Source organism: Symphalangus syndactylus, chromosome 14 (assembly GCF_028878055.3).
Source record: "Symphalangus syndactylus isolate Jambi chromosome 14, NHGRI_mSymSyn1-v2.1_pri, whole genome shotgun sequence".
Lineage (NCBI taxonomy): Eukaryota > Metazoa > Chordata > Mammalia > Primates > Hylobatidae > Symphalangus > Symphalangus syndactylus.
The window spans coordinates 114482094-114500310 of NC_072436.2; the positions used below are offsets into that span (position 1 = coordinate 114482094).

Sequence of the window (18217 nt, forward strand, 5' to 3'; positions counted from 1 at the left end):
ACAAGCAAGAGTGTGAAACAGCCCTCTTGCAGGAGCCGTGCAGCTGCCGTCCTCCACATCAGAGCCAGCTCTGCAGTGCTGCGAACACAGAGGGGCAGGGGTAGCTGGAGGCCTGTGGGCCTTGAGAGGATTCTTGCACACTGAGGGGGGTTTGGTTGACAGGGAAGGAAACAAAGGCCAGTCCACCAGAACCCAAAGGACTATGAGTGAGGAGGGGTTTCAGGTTGGAAACAGGCCAATCCCAGGCCTGAGGTGGGGATGGGGCTGAGGACCAATGCCTGAGGGCTAGCCTTGTCCACCCTCCTAATGTTTTTTTTGAGATGGAGTCTCACTCTGTCACCCAGGCTGGAATCCCGTGGCGCAATCTTGGCTCACTGCAACCTCCGCCTCCAGGGTTCAAGCGGATCTCCTGCCTCAGCCTGCCGAGTAGCTTGGATTACAGGCGCCCACCACCATGCCTGGCTAATTTTTGTATTTTTAGTAGACAGGGTTTCACCATGTTGGCCAGGCTGGTCTCGAACTCGTGACCTCATGACCCACCCACCTTGGCCTCCCAAAGTGCTAGGATTACAGGTGTGAGCCACCACGCCTGGCCCACCCTCCTAATGTTTAAGCAAGTGCCAAACATGCACCTCCCACAGGCTCACGGGACTAAAGATACTTTATTTTTTTGAGACAGGGTCTGGCTCTGTCACCTAGACTAGAGTGCAGTTGCATGATCACAGCTCACTGAAGCCTTGAACTCAGCTCAAGCAATCCTGCCACCTCAAGCTTTCTAAGTAATTGCGACTACAGGTGCAAGCCACCACTCCCAGCTAATTTTTAAAAATTTTTTGTAGAGATGGGGGTTTCACTCTCGCTCCTGGGCTCACGCAATCCTCCCTCCTTGGCCTCCTAAAGTGTTTGGATTACAGGCGTGAGCCACCATGCCTGACCCTTTTCTTGTATTTTAAAATAGATACTCCTACTCAGAAGCTATAAAGAAGTCTGGTAACAAATACATCAGGAGCACAAATGGAAATAAACCAAACCCAGGCCTGGAAAGGGCAATGAATTCTACAGCCGTTGCACGGCCACTTTTTTTTTTTTTTTTGAGATGAAGTCTCGTGCTGTCGCCCAGGCCATGGTGCAATGGCATGATCTCCAATCACTGCAACCTCTACCTCCTGAGTTCAAGTGATTCTCCTGTCTCAGCCTCCTGAGTAGCTGGGATAACAGGCGTGCGCCACCACGCCTGGCTAATTTTTTTGTATTTTTGTAGAGACGGGGTTTCACCATGTTGGCCAGGCTGGTCTTGAACTCCTAACCTCAAGTGATCCACCAGCCTCAGCCTCCCAAAGTGCTGGGATTATAGGTGTGTGCCACCTTGCCTGGTCATGCACAGCCACCTCTAATCCCTTGAGGGAAGGATGCTTCAACACAACAATGGTTTCTGTTTAGCAAGAAAATCCACCTTTCTCTTCCAAAGTCTTTCTCTAGACTTCTGCTTTGAAGCAATAGAACATGAATGAGATTCAGGGTGACTGTTCCAGGAATATGCCCAAGCTTTCACAAGAGACACGGTCTAGCTCGCCACTGCTGTATCCCCAGGAACTAGAATAGGGCCTGGTCCATACTGAGTGTCCACAGTAGGCAGGCAATCAGTATTTCATTGATGAAAATACTGGGAAGTATCTGAGATGAGCAGAATGTCACTGCTGAGCCTTTCCTGTCCGTCAGCTCTTTCCCGAGTCTCTTCTCCACCTGACCCAGCGAATAGACTCTCATCTCACCTTGCTCAGCCCAGAGCGCCAGGGTGGACTGAGCTGTGTATCAGGGCCCCTCTAGCCATGCCAGGCATAGAGCTTGGCTGGGAACCCAGAGTAGCCAAACTATAATACATAAAAATTTTGTCCAGGCATGGTGGCTCACACCTGTAATCCCAGCATTTTGGGAGGCCGAGGCAGGTGGATCACCTGAGGTCAGGAGTTCAAGACCAGCCTGGCCAACATGGTGAAACCCCCCCCATCTCTACTAAAAATACAAAAATTAGCCAGGCGTGGTGGCATGCACCTGTAGTCCCAGCTACTCAGAAGCCTGAGACAGGAGAATCGCTTGAACCCAGGAGGCAGAGGTTGCAGTTAGCAGAGATAGTATCACTTCACTCCAGTATGGGCGACAGAGCGAGACTCCATTTCAAAAAAAATAAAATAAGATTGAATGTAAAATATGCAAAGACTGAAAAGAATGGAGGGAAACAATCCAGTGAGGGAGACTGAAATGCAGGGACCCAGGGACATTGGCGAGCTCTCACAGCATGGGGTCCCAAGGAAAAAGTCCCATCCAGATTCTAGAACATTTACTCACATGGGACTGTTGCGTCATGGCAAGCACCCTGCTCTGGAATCCGAGTGATGGTCAGCACTGTCGGCACCCCAGACCCGTCTGCCTCCATGTGCTCTGGGTGGCTGTGAGCACAGGATGAGGCCAGCCAAGTCTCCTGTAACCCCCATAAGCCACCTGCAGACGCTGTCTGAATTCTTACAAAGAAGAAATGACCAAAATTTAGGTTTTAAATATCTTTTTGCAATAGATAATCTTATTTACATTAATACAGAATCATTTTACATTCCTAAATCAGACACTAATAGATGCTTTATTTTAGTGAATTATAAAGGAAAACAAAAAGGAAACTGTTGAGAAATGTTCTTCATTAACCTGTCTGACGACAGCCCGAGGATCCTGAAACACATGGAAACTGTGACATGCTACCAGCAGAGGCTGGGGAATGGGGGTTCTGCTCTCACTGAATGGTAGGGAACCTTCAACTGCTTAGCCTGTGCTTTCCTTTTCTGAATCAACATTTACACAGGAAAATACAATGATTAGCACTGAATAATTTAAACACACTTCAGAAAATAGATGTCAACAGTGTAAGTGGGAGAAACAAGCCCCTGGCTAGCAACGGTGGCAGGGCTTCAGTTCCCAAGGCAGCTGAAGTCTGGCCAGCACAGTGCTGCAGTGGGCTGTGGCTCAGCAGAAGGGCAGGAGCCCTCCATGCCTGGCTTACAACAACAGGACTCAATGGTCAGGGACAGGTGGCCATCCTGGATGGGGTGGGAGCAAGGACTGTACATCCTGACAAGGATCACCACCCACACGGTCAGGAGCAGAACCTGCAGGGACTCTCTGGGCCTCTATGTACCTCCCAGGCCCTGACTGTGCAGCTGCTTGGTACCCCAGGAATAAAAACTAACTGAGCAGAGCAGCTGACACCTCAGCAGGGCCCCTCATCAGGGGAGGACAGTGCTGGTGGGGCCTGGGGGCCCCAGGCTCCCAGTGAAGACAACCTGTCAGGAAGAACTCATTCTGGAACCTCCCGGAGGTTTGCTGAGAAGGAAATTAATCACTTCGTAACTTGATGCAGCTTAAGGCTTCATTTCTAAGCTGTAAGCATGGCCTTTAATTAAGATCTCCACAACATTCAATTCCAAATTAGAGTTTTAGCCCTGCAAGAGTCTAACCATCTCCCTCTGCCTGAGCCAGGGGCCGTCACCTACCCATGGACAGGAAACTGCCACCAGCCTTTGGGGCTGCATCCTACTGCCCGGGCTGTCCACTGTGACCTTTCCGTGGAGAGAGGTGTTGTCCATGATTTTGCTATTGCCAAGGCTGTCCAGAGGCTCTGTGGGTGGGAGCTCAGTGCTGCTGTTCTGAAATCCTCCCGTCTCCCAGGTGCCCTGGCCCTTGGAAAGGCTGCTGCTTCCCGGCCTAGTTTCCAGTGGATCTTTTTCCTGAGCCAAAGAGATAGGCTGTTACCTTACACTCAACATCTCAGGGGAATACACCCTTGTGGGGAGCGTCTGTTAATCCCTGGAAAGCAGCTGTGCCAAGAGAGGGGCGAGAACCCCAGCCACTGAGATGAGCATAATAAACAAAAGTGGGCCCCAAGATGACACGGCGAGCAAGCGCTACCCCAGAGCAGCCCCCAGGCTTGCACAGCCCTGCGCTGTCCATGCAGGAGGACAGCTTCCAAGCAGGCAGGACGTGAGGAGATCTGAGTTCTAGGCCTGGCTCTGCCTGACTCGCCCTCTGTGACCATAGGCAAGCCGGACCCACCACTGCAGGGGGGCTGTACAACAGCCCCAGCATCGCCACCTCCCCAGGAAGAGGACACAGCCAGAGGCTGGCCGCGGCAGCCCAGCCAGTCCTGCACTACAGGCTGATTGCCACGTCATCTATTCCCTAGGCTGAGAGGCCAGCTCCTAGTGGAGCTAGGTTTACCGCACCTTGGACTGGCACCTGTTCCAACTCCTGGGGTTGGGGGCACAATATTGGTTAAAGTGGGAGAAAACCAGGATTAGTTCACAGAGGAAAACAAAGGGAAAAAAACCTCCAGGGTTTTCCTACCTCGGCTGGGATATCAGGAGGTAAACATTTTCTTAAGTTTGGAAAGGAATCCCTCCTCGTTCTCCCCAGCCTCACGCCTAGCCTTGCTTCCTGTGGAGCTATCCATGGTGCTGCCACCTGGGCACAAACAGCAGAAAGAACTGGCGTCAGGGGCCCGCACCTCCACAGTCACATCCCAGGGCCCACCTACCCCCACCTGGCCACCCAGGGGTCCACATTCAAGAAACGGCCAAGTGCCACCTCAAGAAGAGTGAGGGCCACTCCTAAAATGGCACAGGATGCCTCACCTGGAAGATGACTGAGGTGAAAAGGCCACTCAGAGCCTGAGGGTCTCCCAACTGCTCTTTTAATCATGGACCCACAGCAAGGAAACAAGAAATAGAGACGGACTATGATAGCTGTCTCTATCTGAGCAACAGTGACAAAAACACAGTCAAGTGCCAGGCACCTCCCAGGCCAGGCCACACACTTCCTTACAGGCAAATTTCACAGATGCAAAAAACAAAAAAGGGAGGCACAGAGAGGTTACAGGGTTTACCCAAGGCCACAGAGCCAACAAGCGGGAGGGAGGACTGAGTGCAAGCCCATGCAGTCTGACTCCAAAGCTGAGACTCAACCACCATGCTATTGGCTATAAGAAGGTAAATAATGACTGCCAAGAAAAACCCTACTCTAGACCAACTGACCAGATTCCATGCTGCTGTGTGCGCAAAGACCCTGCAGAACAGCCCATGTGGGAGTCACGGCCACACACAATCCTCTGTCACAGGCACTCCATCTCATCCCTCACATCAGCAGTCTATCTCCCTGAGCGAGTTGTCCCCATTTGGGGCACCTAACCTAAGTGCTCTCAACCTAGGGAAGCTGTGCTGCAATTTCTTTAGGGCCCAGGCTGACACCATCTAGAGGTACGTTCTCGCACAAACGTGTTACAGATTTGCCAACTAGATAAGGAGTGCACACTTTTGTTGTGAGTTAGAATATAGACCTGAACTTGGCATGTTAATTGTAGAGCGCATTTTTAATGTGCTCAGAGACCTAGGCCATGCACAGTGCATAACAGAGTAAAGGCCTCAGTCTAAGTAAGACGGTGCCTTCGCTAGTGAAAGGTCCAAAGTTTGGGGCCACAGGTCCCCAGGAAGGGGTGAGAGAGGCTACATAAAACAGAGTGAGACCCAGTCTCAAAAAAGAAAAGGCCGGGCGCAGTGGCTCACGCCTGTAATCATCGCACTTTGGGAGGCCAAGGCAGGCGGACTGCCTGAGCTCAGGAGTTTGAGACCGGCCTCGGCAACATGGTGAAACCCCATCCCTAATAAAATACAAAAAATTAGCCAGGGGACGGCATGCACCTGTAGTCCCAGCTACTTGGGAGGCTGAGGCAGAATTGCTTGAACCCAAGAGGCAGAGTGCGTTGCAGTGAGCCGAGATCGCGCCACTGCACTCCGGCCTGGGTGACAGAGTGAGACTCCGTCTCCTAAAAAAGAAAAAAAGAACAACAAAGGGCCATACTGTGTCTCTCACTCAAAAAGTCACATAGTAATTGCAAGCCCCCCCAGTTCCCTCTCTTTTTGCCAGAAGATGGACCTGTTTATCCCTGCAAGTGCTGAGTCTCTAAGCACACCATGGTCTTTCTGGGAGACCGGGGTCAGCTCTTAAGGTTTTCAGCAGCTACATTAAGATACTAAACACATCAAAAACTATGCTGGTCAGGCAAGTGGCTCATGTCTGTACTTCCGACACTCTGGGAGTCCAAGGTGGGAGGATCACTTGAGTCCAGAAATTTGAGGCTGCCATGAGCTATGACTGCACCACCACACTCCAGGCTGGGCCACAGAGCAAGACTCTGTCTCAAACAAATAAATAAATCCCACTGTTGCTTAAGTTCTTAGGACATGAGAATTATATGTCCTGTAATACTGTCATATGTGGACGCAAAACTAACTTCCTTCACAGTATAATGAGAGACTTAACCACCCACAGGCAGCAGACTGACATGTGACGGTGTATGCTTAGGGACAGAGTCTCGCCCTGGCACCCAGGCTGGAGTACAGTGTCGCTGTCATGACTCACTGCAGCCTTGAGTACTGGGGCTCAAGTGATCTTCTCATCTCAGCTTCCCAAGTAGCTGGTGGTAGAGGTGCATACTACTTTGCACCTGGCTAGTTTTGAAATTTTTTGTAGAGACAGTCTCGCTATATTGCCCAGGCTGGTCTCGAACTCCTGGGTTCAAGTGATCTTCCTGCATTAGCCTCCCAAAGCGCTGGGATTATAGGAGTGAGCCGCTGCATCGGGCCTCACCAAGATCTTTAAAAGGAAGAACTGACAGTGTCTTGCACACAGGAGAAGAAACCCTGGCTGAGTGAGGGAACAGCTGAGTGAGGCTGAGTGATCAGGACAAGGAACCATGAAAGTGACAAAGGATCTCAGTGGGTGGCGGAATCAACTCTCAACTTACAGTATCAGAGAGGGGCTCAAAACATGAACTGGTGACCAACAATACCCAATAGAGTAAGCAACACGTCCACGACCTCACCCAGGGCCCGGCCCTAGCACACCTCAAGCTACCCTGATGGGCAGGAGGAGGGAAGGACAGCTGTCTGTGGAACCAATCTTGCATGTTATGTGATTGTAGGGTTTGAGGAAGGAGAAGCCACAGGTGCACTGATTAGAGTTCCGGGGAATAACTACTCTGTCACCACTTCTATTTTAGTTCAAGAGATAAAACAAGAACAAAAGATAGTATACATATAACATAGTATATGTACCAAACCATTAAAATAAGTGACATTCCGAACCTGGTTGGGCTACAAAGTTTTGTGGCAGCTCCTTTTTTTTTTGAGACAGAGTCTCACTATGTCACCCAGGCTGTAGTGCAGTGGTGCAATCTCGGCTCACTGCAACCTCTGCCTCCTGGATTCAAGCAATTCTCCTGCCTCAGCCTCCTGAGTAGCTGGGATTACGGGTGCCCACCACCATGCCCGGCTAGTTTTTGTTTTTTTTTTTTTTTTTAGTAGAGACAGGGTTTCACCATGTTGGTCAGGCTGGTCTCAAACTCCTGACCTTATGATCCACCCTCCTCGGCCTCCCAAAGTGCTAGGATTACAGGCGTGAGCCACCACGCCAGGCCATTTTTTTTTTTTTTTTGAGATAGTCTCAGTGTCACCCAGGCTGGAGGGCAGTGGCACAGTCTTGGCTCACTGCATCCTCCGCCTCCCAGGTTCAAGCGATTCTCCTGCCTCAGCCTCCTGAGTAGCTGAGATTACAGGCATACACCACCATACCCAGCTGATTTTTGTATTTTTAGTAGGGATGGGGTTTCGCCATGCTGTCCAGGCTGGTCTCAAACTCCTGACTTCAAGTGATCCACCTGCCTCTGCCTCCCAAAGTGTTGGGATTACAGGCAAGAGCCACTGCGCCAGGCCAGCAGCTGCTTTTTAAGAGAGGACTTCCGGTCCCCTAGGAGCAACGGAAGCTCAGTGAAATTCCAGGGACTTCCATCCCAGCCCCTGCCCCTGCCTCTGCCCCTGGAGCTCCAAATCCTCCACTTTATTGGTAAATCTGCCCCCAGCTCCAAACACCTGCTACGAATTACCATGCACTATGGCCGGGCGCGGTGGCTCACGCTTGTAATCCCAGCACTTTGGGAGGCCGAGGCGGGCGGATCACGAGGTCAGGAGATCGAGACCACGGTGAAACCCCATCTCTACTAAAAATACAAAAAATTAGCCGGGCGTGGTGGCGGGCGCCTGTAGTCCCAGCTACTCGGAGAGGCTGAGGCAGGAGAATGGCGTGAACCCGGGAGGCGGAGCTTGCAGTGAGCCGAGATTGCGCCACTGCACTCCAGCCTGGGCGACACAGCAAGACTCCGTCTCAAAAAAAAAAAAAAAAGAATTACCATGCACTAATCCAAGGACGCTCAAGTTCTGAGAACTCCACCCAGGATCCAAACAAAGACAAAATGATGCAATTAGGAGGAAATACATGCAGCCTGAACCAACGACCCCTGGGCAGAGCCTGCCCTGCCCTGAGCAGGAGTCCCAGGAAAGAGGCCCCAGGCCCCATGGGAAGAGGGGCTGCAGCTGGGGTGCCACTGTCACAGCACCCACAGCAGGTGTTCTGGTGACAGATCCCTAACACAGCCACTCGCTAGCACGATGTCTGAGCTCAGGGTAAATGGTGCATCTGTTCACGGCTAGATGAACTCAGAGGGAGTCCTGCTCTAAAGCGGCGGACTGAGTCCTCTGACTGCGGCTCCACTGCTGTGGCTACTGTTGTTTTAAGACACTCTGAAATCCTGGTGGAGTGTCCTAGGTGGGAAGTGCACAAATCCTTCCAATCCATGCTCTCCTTACGCTTTTGCCAGGAGCTCTCAGGGGAGGATTTGTCCGAGGTCACAGGGCAAGTGGCAGAACCAAGAATAGAACTCAGAACACTGGGTCTAAGACACGCAGAGTTGCCTGCAGGAAGTGCCCTGGTGCTCTCACCTCAGCACAGGAACACAAACAGAGAAAGGAGGCAAAGCTTGGACTGGGGGCTGCGGCTCCCTGCCCACTGTTCCCGCCCACAGCCCCCCTCTTTCAACTGCACATTTTAAAGGCTTCATGAAGAACCCAAAGTGGAAACCCCAGCATGCTGCCCTGAATCATCCATACCGCGGGGGGCTCTGAGGCCCCCACGTGTCGCTGTGTAGTCTTCAGACTCCTTACCAGAGCTGGTGAGGGTGACGCCGTTCACCGTCCCCTCCACATCTGTCTCGTCCTCGGCGTAGCTCAGGATCAGGCTCTGCTGCCGGCTCGTTAGCCTCCTGCGGACGGAGCAGAGTCAGCAGCCAAGGCTTCCGCCGGGAAGCTTTGGAAAGAACTCAACGGGCAGCCAGCGCCCTCGCAGCACATGGGAAGAGAGGGACCCGACCCTGGCAGGGGCGGACACCCTGAGCCAGTGCAGTGGTGAGAACCTAAGGACCACGCCCTGAAAGCTTCTGTACAGAAAAGCTCCTAAAACACCCTACTAAGTCGTTTAAACAAGTGTCACTGTGACTATGCTAAATACAGTTTACAGGAGGGGAAACAGATTTTACGAGTGTGTATGTGAAGCAAGTAAGAAATTATCTAATTAGGCCAGGCGCAGTGGCTCATGCCTGTAATCCCAGCACTTTGGGAGGCCAAAGTGGGCAGATCACAAGGTCAGGAGATAGAGACCATCCTGGCCAACAAGGTGAAACCCCATCTCTACTGAAAATACAAAAATTAGCTGGGCGTGGCAGCGCATGCCTATAGTCCCAGCTACTTGGGAGGCTGAGGCAGAATTGCTTGAATCTGGGAGGTGGAGATTTCAGTGAGCTGAGATTGCACCACTGAACTCCACCTAGAGACAGAGCTAGACTCCATCTCAAAAAAAAAAAAAAAAAAAAAAATGAAATTATCTAATTAACAAAAAGCATGAGTGCTCCCGAGAGGAGTCAGGCATGTCCCGCCCTAGGTACCCACAGCACTCTGCCCAGGCCACCTCTCCAGGTCCTAACAGTGCTAGTAACATCAACAAGAAAAGCAATGGGCCAGGCATGCTGGCTCACACCTGTAATCCCAGCACTTTGGGAGGCCAAGGTGGGCAGATCACCTGAGGTCAGGAGTTCGACACCAGCCTGGCCAGTGAAACTCCGTCTCTACTAAAAATACAAAAATTAGCTGGGCGTGGTGGTAAGCGCCTGTAGTCCCAGCTACTCGGGAGGCTAAGGCAGGAGAATCATTTGAACCGGGGAGGAGGAGGTTGCAGTGAGCTGAAATGGCACCACCACACTCCAGCCTGGGCAACACAGTGACAGACTCCTCAAAAAAAAAAGAAGAAAATCAACAATAGCAGCAGCAGCAGCAAAGAAATTCCTATGTGTTGTTCATTTAATTCTCCCAACAACTCCAAGAAGTCGACCATTCTGGCCAGACATGGTGGCTCACGCCTGTAATCCCAGCACTTTGGGAGGCCAAGGTGGGCAGATCACTAGGTCAGGAGATTGAGGCCACCCTGCCTAACATGGTGAAACCCCATCTCTACTAAAAATAAAAAAAATTAGCCGGGCATGGTGACAGGCACCTGTAATCCCACCTACTCCGGAGGCTGAGGCAGGAGAATCACTTGAACCTGGGAAGCAGAGGTTGCAGTGAGCCAAGATGACGCCACTGCACTCTAGCCTGGGGGACACAGCGAGACTCCATCTCAAAAAAAAAGAAGTCGACCATTCTATTATGTCCACTTTATAGACAAAGAACTCGGGCAGGAACCACCTGACTTACAGGGAGCAGTGACCTGCCCAAGCCACAGAGCTCCAGGGGCAGTGCCACCGCAGGACCAGGCGGGCTTGGCCATGGCCGAGGGGGCACTTACTTTGGAACTCGTATCTTGATGTGGATGTAGTGGTCTCCGTAGCCGTAGCTGTTAATCCGGGGGATGCCTTTCCCACCCATCCGAATCTTCTGGTCTGTCTGAGTCCCAGGGGGGATCTATAAAGAAAGAAAATCTGTGGTTTCCCCTGGTCCCCAGTTGCTCAAATAAAAAGTTTTCACTGCCGGGCGCGGTGGCTCACGCTTGTAATCCCAGCACTTTGGGAGGCCGAGGCGGGCGGATCACGAGGTCAGGAGATTGAGACCACGGTGAAACCCCGTGTCTACTAAAAATACAAAAAAATTAGCCAGGCGTGGTGGCGGGCGCCTGTAGTCCCAGCTACTCGGAGAGGCTGAGGCAGGAGAATGGCGTGAACCCGGGAGGCGGAGCTTGCAGTGAGCCGAGATCGGGCCACTGCACTCCAGCCTGGGTGACAGAGCAAGACTCCGTCTCAAAAAAAAAAAAAAAAAAAAAGTTTTCACTATATGAAGACAATCTTGATAGGAATTCCTTGAAAAGAACTACCACTGGCTCACGCCTGTAATCTCATCACTTTGGGAGGTCGAGGTGGGCTGATCACAAGGTCAGGAGTTCAAGACCTGCCTGGCCAACATGGTGAAACCCCATCTCTACTAAAAACACAAAAATCAGCCAGGCATGGTAACGTGTACCTGTAATCTCAGCTACTCAGGAGGCTGAGGCAGGAGAATTGCTTGAACCAGGGAGGCAGAGGTTACAGTGAGCCAAGATTGCGCCATTGCACTCCAGCTCTGGCTGACAGAGCAAGACTCCGTCTCGGGGGGTGGGTAAAAAAAAAAGCTGGGTGCAGTGGCTCATGCCTGTAATCCCAGTACTTTGGGGGGCCGAGGCAGGCGGATCACGAGGTCAGGAGACTAAGACCTTCCTGGCCAAAATGGTGAAACCCCGTCTCTACTGAAACACAAAAAATTACCCAGGCCTGGTGGCGCGTGCCTGTAGGCCCAGCTACTCAGGAGGCTGAGATGGGAATTGCTTGAACCTGGGAGGCGGAGATTGCCATCAGCCAAGATCGTGCTACTGCATTCCAGCCCAGCAACAGAGCGAGACTCTGCTCAAAAAAAAAAAAAAAAAAAAGAAAGAAAGAAAGAACTGCCACTGAGCTGGGCGCAGTGGCTCACACCTGTAATCCCAGCACTTTGGGAGGCCGAGGTGGGTGAACTGCCTGAGCTCAGGAGTTGAAGACCAGCCTGGGAAATACGGTGAGACCCTGTCTCTACTAAAACACAAAAAATTAGACAGGTGTGGTGGCGTGACGACAAAGCGAGACTCCATCTCAAAAAAAAAAAAAAAAAACCTGCCACTTGGGTTTCTGGGCCAAGCCCGCCCACAAGCACATGGAAATGAGCTAAGTTGGGTCTGCCCAGAGCAGAGCCTGTGACTAGGATGAGGGGGCAAGAGTTTGGGCAAGTGAGCCCAGGAAGCAGGAGTGAGGGAGCGAAGCAGGAAAACTTGGGAGCAGGAAAAGCCAATACAGGGTGCGTGGCTGAGGTTGCTCCCTGGCCCTTGGAACCACAGGACCCTGGAGAAGCCAGGGAATAGCCCCCAGATGGAGGAGAAAGCCTTGGCCCAAAATGCCCACCTCCTTGGTGGAGGTTACCCCAAGGTTCCCCACAAAGAAGATGGAGAAGGTTCTGAGGCGAATACAGAGAATGATGTGGCCTGGAGGTGGGAGGAGCTGGCGGGGCAGGTCAAGAGAGAGGTGGGGGACAGGTGCAGGCAGCACACAGGCAGCCATCACTGTGGCAAAAGGGATGTGCACCCCAAGGCTTCTGCTCTCAGAGCCAGGCACTGGACAGAAGCAAGTGCAAAGAACACAACCCAGGGTGAACCCCTCTGTGTCCTGGGTGCGCCTAGTTCCCAGGCCCCGCTAACCAGTGTGGGAGTGATGCCAGCCAGGAACTGCTTCCCATGCGATTATAGAGTCAAGGCCTGTGGCTTGTGGTCCACATTCAAGAAGCAGCCTAAAATTCCTCATGTCCTCCCGTGTGAGTGCCCCCCGACATGCTGGTCACTCATGGGTTCCAGGCCACTGGTCAGTTCTTTTCCATTTCAGAAAATGAGCAATAAACTACAGGGTTGACAATGGTGTTCTCACACCCTCTTACCGTCACATTGATCGTCTCGTACAGGCCCTGGGCTCTGGCTGTTCCCCCAAGAAGAGCTTGAGCTATAGAAATAAAGAGGTCGGAGTGGATGTCTGCGCCGTCCCTCCGGAACACAGGGCTTTTCTGCACCTAAGGCCAAACATGACAGATGCATGTGAAGATAAGCCCACTGCAGACTAAACACCAGCTGCGTGCCTGGCCAGGCCCAAGCTCAGACCTGACAAACTACACACCCCTTCCAAACATAAAGCGCAGTGTTGAGGGAAAGAACTGTTCTTCCACCAAGGTGATACCATCCCAGGCCCAGGAATGGCATGTTCTACATATTTCAACACTGCAATGTTCTACACACTTGAAACGCCGAAATGGAAGCAAACCTGGATTTCCTCAGTCTCAGATCAAGCCATTCAATCGTGAAGGGAAATAAAAATGTAAAACTGTCTTTTGAACTTTTTTTTTTTTTTTAATCTTACTTTAGCCAGGCACAGTGGCTCACACCTGTAATCCCAGCACTTCGGGAGGCCGAGGTGACTGGATCACCTGAGGTCAGGAGTTTGAGACCAGACTGGCCAACGTGGTGAAACCCCGTCTCTACTAAAAATACAAAAATTAGCCAGGTGTGGTGGCGGGCACCTGTAATCCCAGCTACTCAGGAGGCTGAGGCAGGAGATCCACTTGAACCTGGGAAATGAAGTTTGCATTGAACAGAGATCACACCACTGCACTCCAGCCTGAGCAACAGAGCGAGACTTCATCTCAAAAAAAAAAACACACAAAAAAAAAAACTTACTTTATTAGAAAGTATAGGCCGGCTGCGGTGGCTCATGCTTGTAATCCCAGCACTTTGGGAGGCTAAGGTGGGTGGATCACCTGAGGTCAGGAATTCGAGACCAGCCTGCCAACATGGTGAAACCCCATCTCTACCAAAAATACAAAAATTACCTGGGTGTGGTGGTGCATGCCTGTAGTCCCAGCTACTCAGGAGGCTGAGGCATGAGAATTGCTTGAACCTGGGAGGTGGAGGTTGCAGTGAGCTGAGATCATGCCACTGCACTCTAGCCTGGGCAACAGAGCAAGACTCTGTCTCCAGACAAAAAAAGAAAAAAAAAGGGCAGAGTAAATAATATAACAAGCATGTCATACCCACAACCCAGTGGAGGTAACAAAATATCACAGGCCAGGCACAGTGGCTCATACCTGTAATCCCAGCACTTTGGGAGGCCAAGGTGGGTGGATCATTTGAGCCCTGGGGTTTGAGACCCGCCTGGGCAACATGGTGAAACCCTATCTTTACTGAAAATACAAAAGTCAGCCAGGCCTGGTGGCGTGCGCCTGTACGCCCAGCTACTCAGGAGGCTGAGGTGGGAGGATCACCTGAGCCCAGGGACTCTGAGGCTGCAGTGAGCCAAGATCGCCCCACTGCATTTCATCGTAGGCAACAAAGCAAGACCCTACCTCAGAAAATAAAGTAAAATAAAATAAAACATCATAAACACAGGTGAGTCTTGCCCTCCTCAGCTAACCACGACCCTGACTTTAGCATTTATCATTCCTACGAGCTTCTATTTACTATGTATTTCCATGTCCCTAAATAATACATAATGCCATCTCACATGCTTTAAAACTTTACCTAGATGGTCTCTGAGGCCCTACAGCTACTGGCAAGCTGCCTTCCATCCCTGCTCTCTATACCTGCAATGCCTGGAGCACCCCTTGAGTGCAGCTCTTACTCCTTCCTTCCGACTGCCCTGCAGCAGCCTCTGACCACCATGGCTCACTGAGCCATTCTCTTGTTGGAGGAAGGCGGTGTCTTGCTACCATGGACAGGACTCTCACGCACCCCTTTGTACCTATCGCCTGCTAGGCTTGTGTGGATTTTTCTCAGGTGTACACATAGGAGGGCAATTGCCAGTAGAAGGCATTGTCTTCATTAATGTTTCTACCATCTCAGAAAAGCAAGGTTTGCCCCTGTATACAGTATGTAAAATTGTAACTTTCACACTCACTGCCTCATCAACAATCTTATCATAAAAACACAAGATGTTTTCTGTATTTTTATGTGACCTGTATTTCTAACTTGTTAACATCTTGAAGAAGTTGTCTTCTCTCCACACAAGGCACAGAATCTTGAAGGTAACAGATGGCTAAAAACCGCATCTAGGTGGCCACGTGCCCCTCAGAAACATGAATGGCAAGACATGTTCCTGTGAATCTTTGACCTCGTGGGAGCAGCCTCAGCCACACCCATCCGAAGAGAGGAAGAGCCCAACAGAAGCTGTGCGGGGCAGAGCACCTACCCTGAACGTAATGAAAATTTCCCTTTTTCCCACAGGCATCCTCACGGTCTGGCCATCCTCGACTCCTACAAGGGACATTAGAAAGGGAGCAGTTAGGCAGGACGCGGTGGCTCATGCCTGTAATCCCAGCACTTTGGGAGGCCAAGGCGGTCAGATCATGACATCAAAGGATCAAGACCATCCTGGCCAACAATGGTGAAACCCGGTCTCTACTAAAAATTAACTGGGCATGGTGGTTCACGCCTGTAGTCCCAGCTACTCAGGAGGCTGAGGGAAGAGAATCGCTTGAACCCAGGAGGTGGAGGCTGCAGTGAGCCGAGATCGCTCCACGGCACTCCAGCCTGGAAACGGAGCAAGACTCCATCTTAAAAAAAAAAAAAAAAAAGAAAAAGAAAAGAAAAGAAAGAGAGCAGTTATTGTGAGACCTCCCACAGCACTTCCCACCCAAGATCCATTTGTAACTCACAGCTTCTTCCCCACTCCTGTTTCTTATTAACGAGGAACGATGTGATTATCTAAGAGGCACATGGGTAACCTTCCAGAGATGCAACACAGACACCTGCTGACTGAGCACCTGCCTCAGGCCTGGTCTATGCAGTACCTCAGGAAGTTCATGGTCTCACTGGAGTGATGGGTGTTAACCAAACGATAGCATTAATGCATAATTACAAACAGAGACATGTTCTTCAATGGAAATGCTCACAATTCTAGAGAAAGGGACATCTAAAGAATAGTACAGCAGGCCAGGCGCCGTGGCTCAAGCCTGTAATCCCAGCACTTGGGGAGGCCAAGGTGGGTGGATCACGAGGTCAGGAGAAGGAGACCATCCTGGCTAACACGGTGAAACCCCATCTGTACTAAAGATACAAAAAATTAGCCAGGCGTGGGGGCAGGTGCCTGTAGTCCCAGCTCCTCGGGAGGCTGAGGCAGGAGAATGGCGTGAGCCCGGGAGGCAGAGCTTGTAGTGGGCCGAGATCGGGCCGCTGAGCTCTAGCCTGGGTGACAGAGCAAGACTCCGACTCAAAAAAAAAAAAGAACAGGGAGGAGGATGTGAGGCTAGCTAGGGAAGGGATACTCAAGCTGGGATCCCCAAGATGAAAAAAGTTAACCCAAAAAAGAAAGCAGAAAGTGAGTTTCCGGCAAGGGAACAGTAGACATGGAGTGGGAAGTGGGATCCGTGGGGCTGATGTAGACAGGGTGGCAGTAGGGACAATGATGGCTTCAGTGACTAAGACAGAGGAGAGAGGAGAGGAGCCCGGGGATTGGAAGCTGCTCCCTCACCTGGAAGAAGCAGAGTATGCACGTCAGGTCTCTTCTCCCCAGTGTGACATGCAAAGTGTAGATTTTAAGGATAACTGGCACAAACAGAAAGACTCAAGGAGACTCCAGTTCCTCCTCCAGCCTGAGGCTCCAGGGCCTCAACCATAACTTCTACCAAGAGCCCACTCACACACAGCGTGGTGGCCTCAGCCCTTTCCGCCCTCTCCACAGAGTGCGGTGGCCTCAGCCCTTTCTGCCCTCTCCACACAGTGCAGTGGCCTCAGCCCTGTCTGCCCTCTCCAAGCTCCTGGACATGGCAGGCCCAAGCACCCACCTGCAGGCACAGGGACCATCACTCGCTTTTTCTGCTTGGCTTGTCCTGCTCCCCTGCAGACCACACAGGGTGATATGATGATGGTGCCGCGGCCACCACATCTCCTACACGTGGAACGCATCACAAAAGGGCCCGTGTTGATGGTTTCCTGATAAAAACAAGAAAAATGGTAACCTAAGTAGGCAGGTAAACCGATGGGTGGTTCTGGGACCACAATGTGCATAAGAAAAATGTCTCTTTAAGGCTTGTTTTTCATGTGCATGTGCACTCAAACACACTACCTAGGAACCCAGGTGCAGGGCCTCAATCTGTTCATCTGATTTTCTAGAACACACAAACTTCTGCACTCCAGATCATCAACTTGACCACACGACACTGAAAAATATGATACCGCCTCTCTACAGAAGTACCTGAAGACTCCTGGGAGCTGAGCAGTACATTTAAAAAAGATTATTTCCCCTTGAATTACAAAAGCAATTGTTAGAAAAATAAAGAAGAAAGTGACAACTGGATGCAATCCCCCGCCCCGCCCCCCCGGAGCTGCTGTGCTCTGGTTGCTGAGCCTGTGGTGCCAGGGAAGGAGGAGCACAGGCTCGTCTCCTCAGGGTCACGGGGGAAAGACAGCCAGGCTGAGTGCACCAACTCCCCCTGCTCCCAGCATAAGTTCTCTGGGAGCAGTGCCACAACCAGCTCTTCTCACGGTCAGTGGCGCAAGCTGTGGGAGGTGGAGTCTCAGGCAGACCCTTACCATGCCGGAGCCGCCGCAGTAGTGGCAATGCTGCACCTTGGTGCCGGGCTCGTTCCCCTTGCCGTTGCAGCGCTCACAAGTGTCCATGATGTTCACGGTGAACTCCTTGTTGACCCCCTTTGCAGCTTGATTGAATGTCAACTCCATGAAGTACTAAAGAAACCAAGGGACAGCCTGTCAACTTTTGTTCGCAACGACCAAAACTGACGCTTGGCTCTAAAGGGAAAGGAGGGTACTGGCCCACATTTTCAGTCACTCTTTCACCACTGTACTTACTTGCACTCTGCCAAGTAAGCATAGGTAGGACTCACTGAACGAATTCTGCCCTGCTTTTTGGGATTTTTAAGAGATAATGTATGAGTTAAATGAAAATGTGCTTTCAACAAACTGAAAATGTTCACAGATAAATACTCGTACATGGCACTTAAAAACAGCCTGAATGATCCACAATCATAACTTAGATCATAAATATATCTCCTCTCTCTTCCACTCTGACAGTGTCTTATAAGGACATAAATGAGAGAAGATCAACAGTGCCTTCCCACCGGATAGAGCTCTCCTGGAATACTGTAGCAGATGAGAGACAACACTCACACCCTCATCATGGGCTCTGAAAGCCTTAGGTGCTACCTGATTATGCAACTGTTAAGAATAGCATCACAATGGAGGT

General features: G+C 51.2%; 1 protein-coding gene across 3 annotated transcripts in view; it reads right to left on the reverse strand.

Moving 5' to 3' along the window:
- Positions 1–2543: 2543 nt before the first annotated feature.
- DNAJA3 (DnaJ heat shock protein family (Hsp40) member A3) overlaps positions 2544–18217 on the reverse strand; it is a 32904-nt gene continuing 17230 nt past the window's right edge. For 2 of the 3 annotated variants that reach the window (XM_055242873.2, XM_055242874.2), the window contains 7 exons: positions 17548–17700; positions 16800–16947; positions 15206–15270; positions 12909–13037; positions 10768–10883; positions 9096–9193; positions 2544–3773 (listed from right to left, as the gene is read on the reverse strand). In XM_055242873.2, coding sequence (XP_055098848.2) covers positions 3751–3773; positions 9096–9193; positions 10768–10883; positions 12909–13037; positions 15206–15270; positions 16800–16947; positions 17548–17700 — 732 coding nt within the window. In that variant the 3' untranslated portion in view covers positions 2544–3750. Of the gene's footprint in view, positions 4507–9095; positions 9194–10767; positions 10884–12908; positions 13038–15205; positions 15271–16799; positions 16948–17547; positions 17701–18217 lie in introns of all 3 variants that reach the window. The other variant, XM_063618308.1, reaches the window with a different exon arrangement.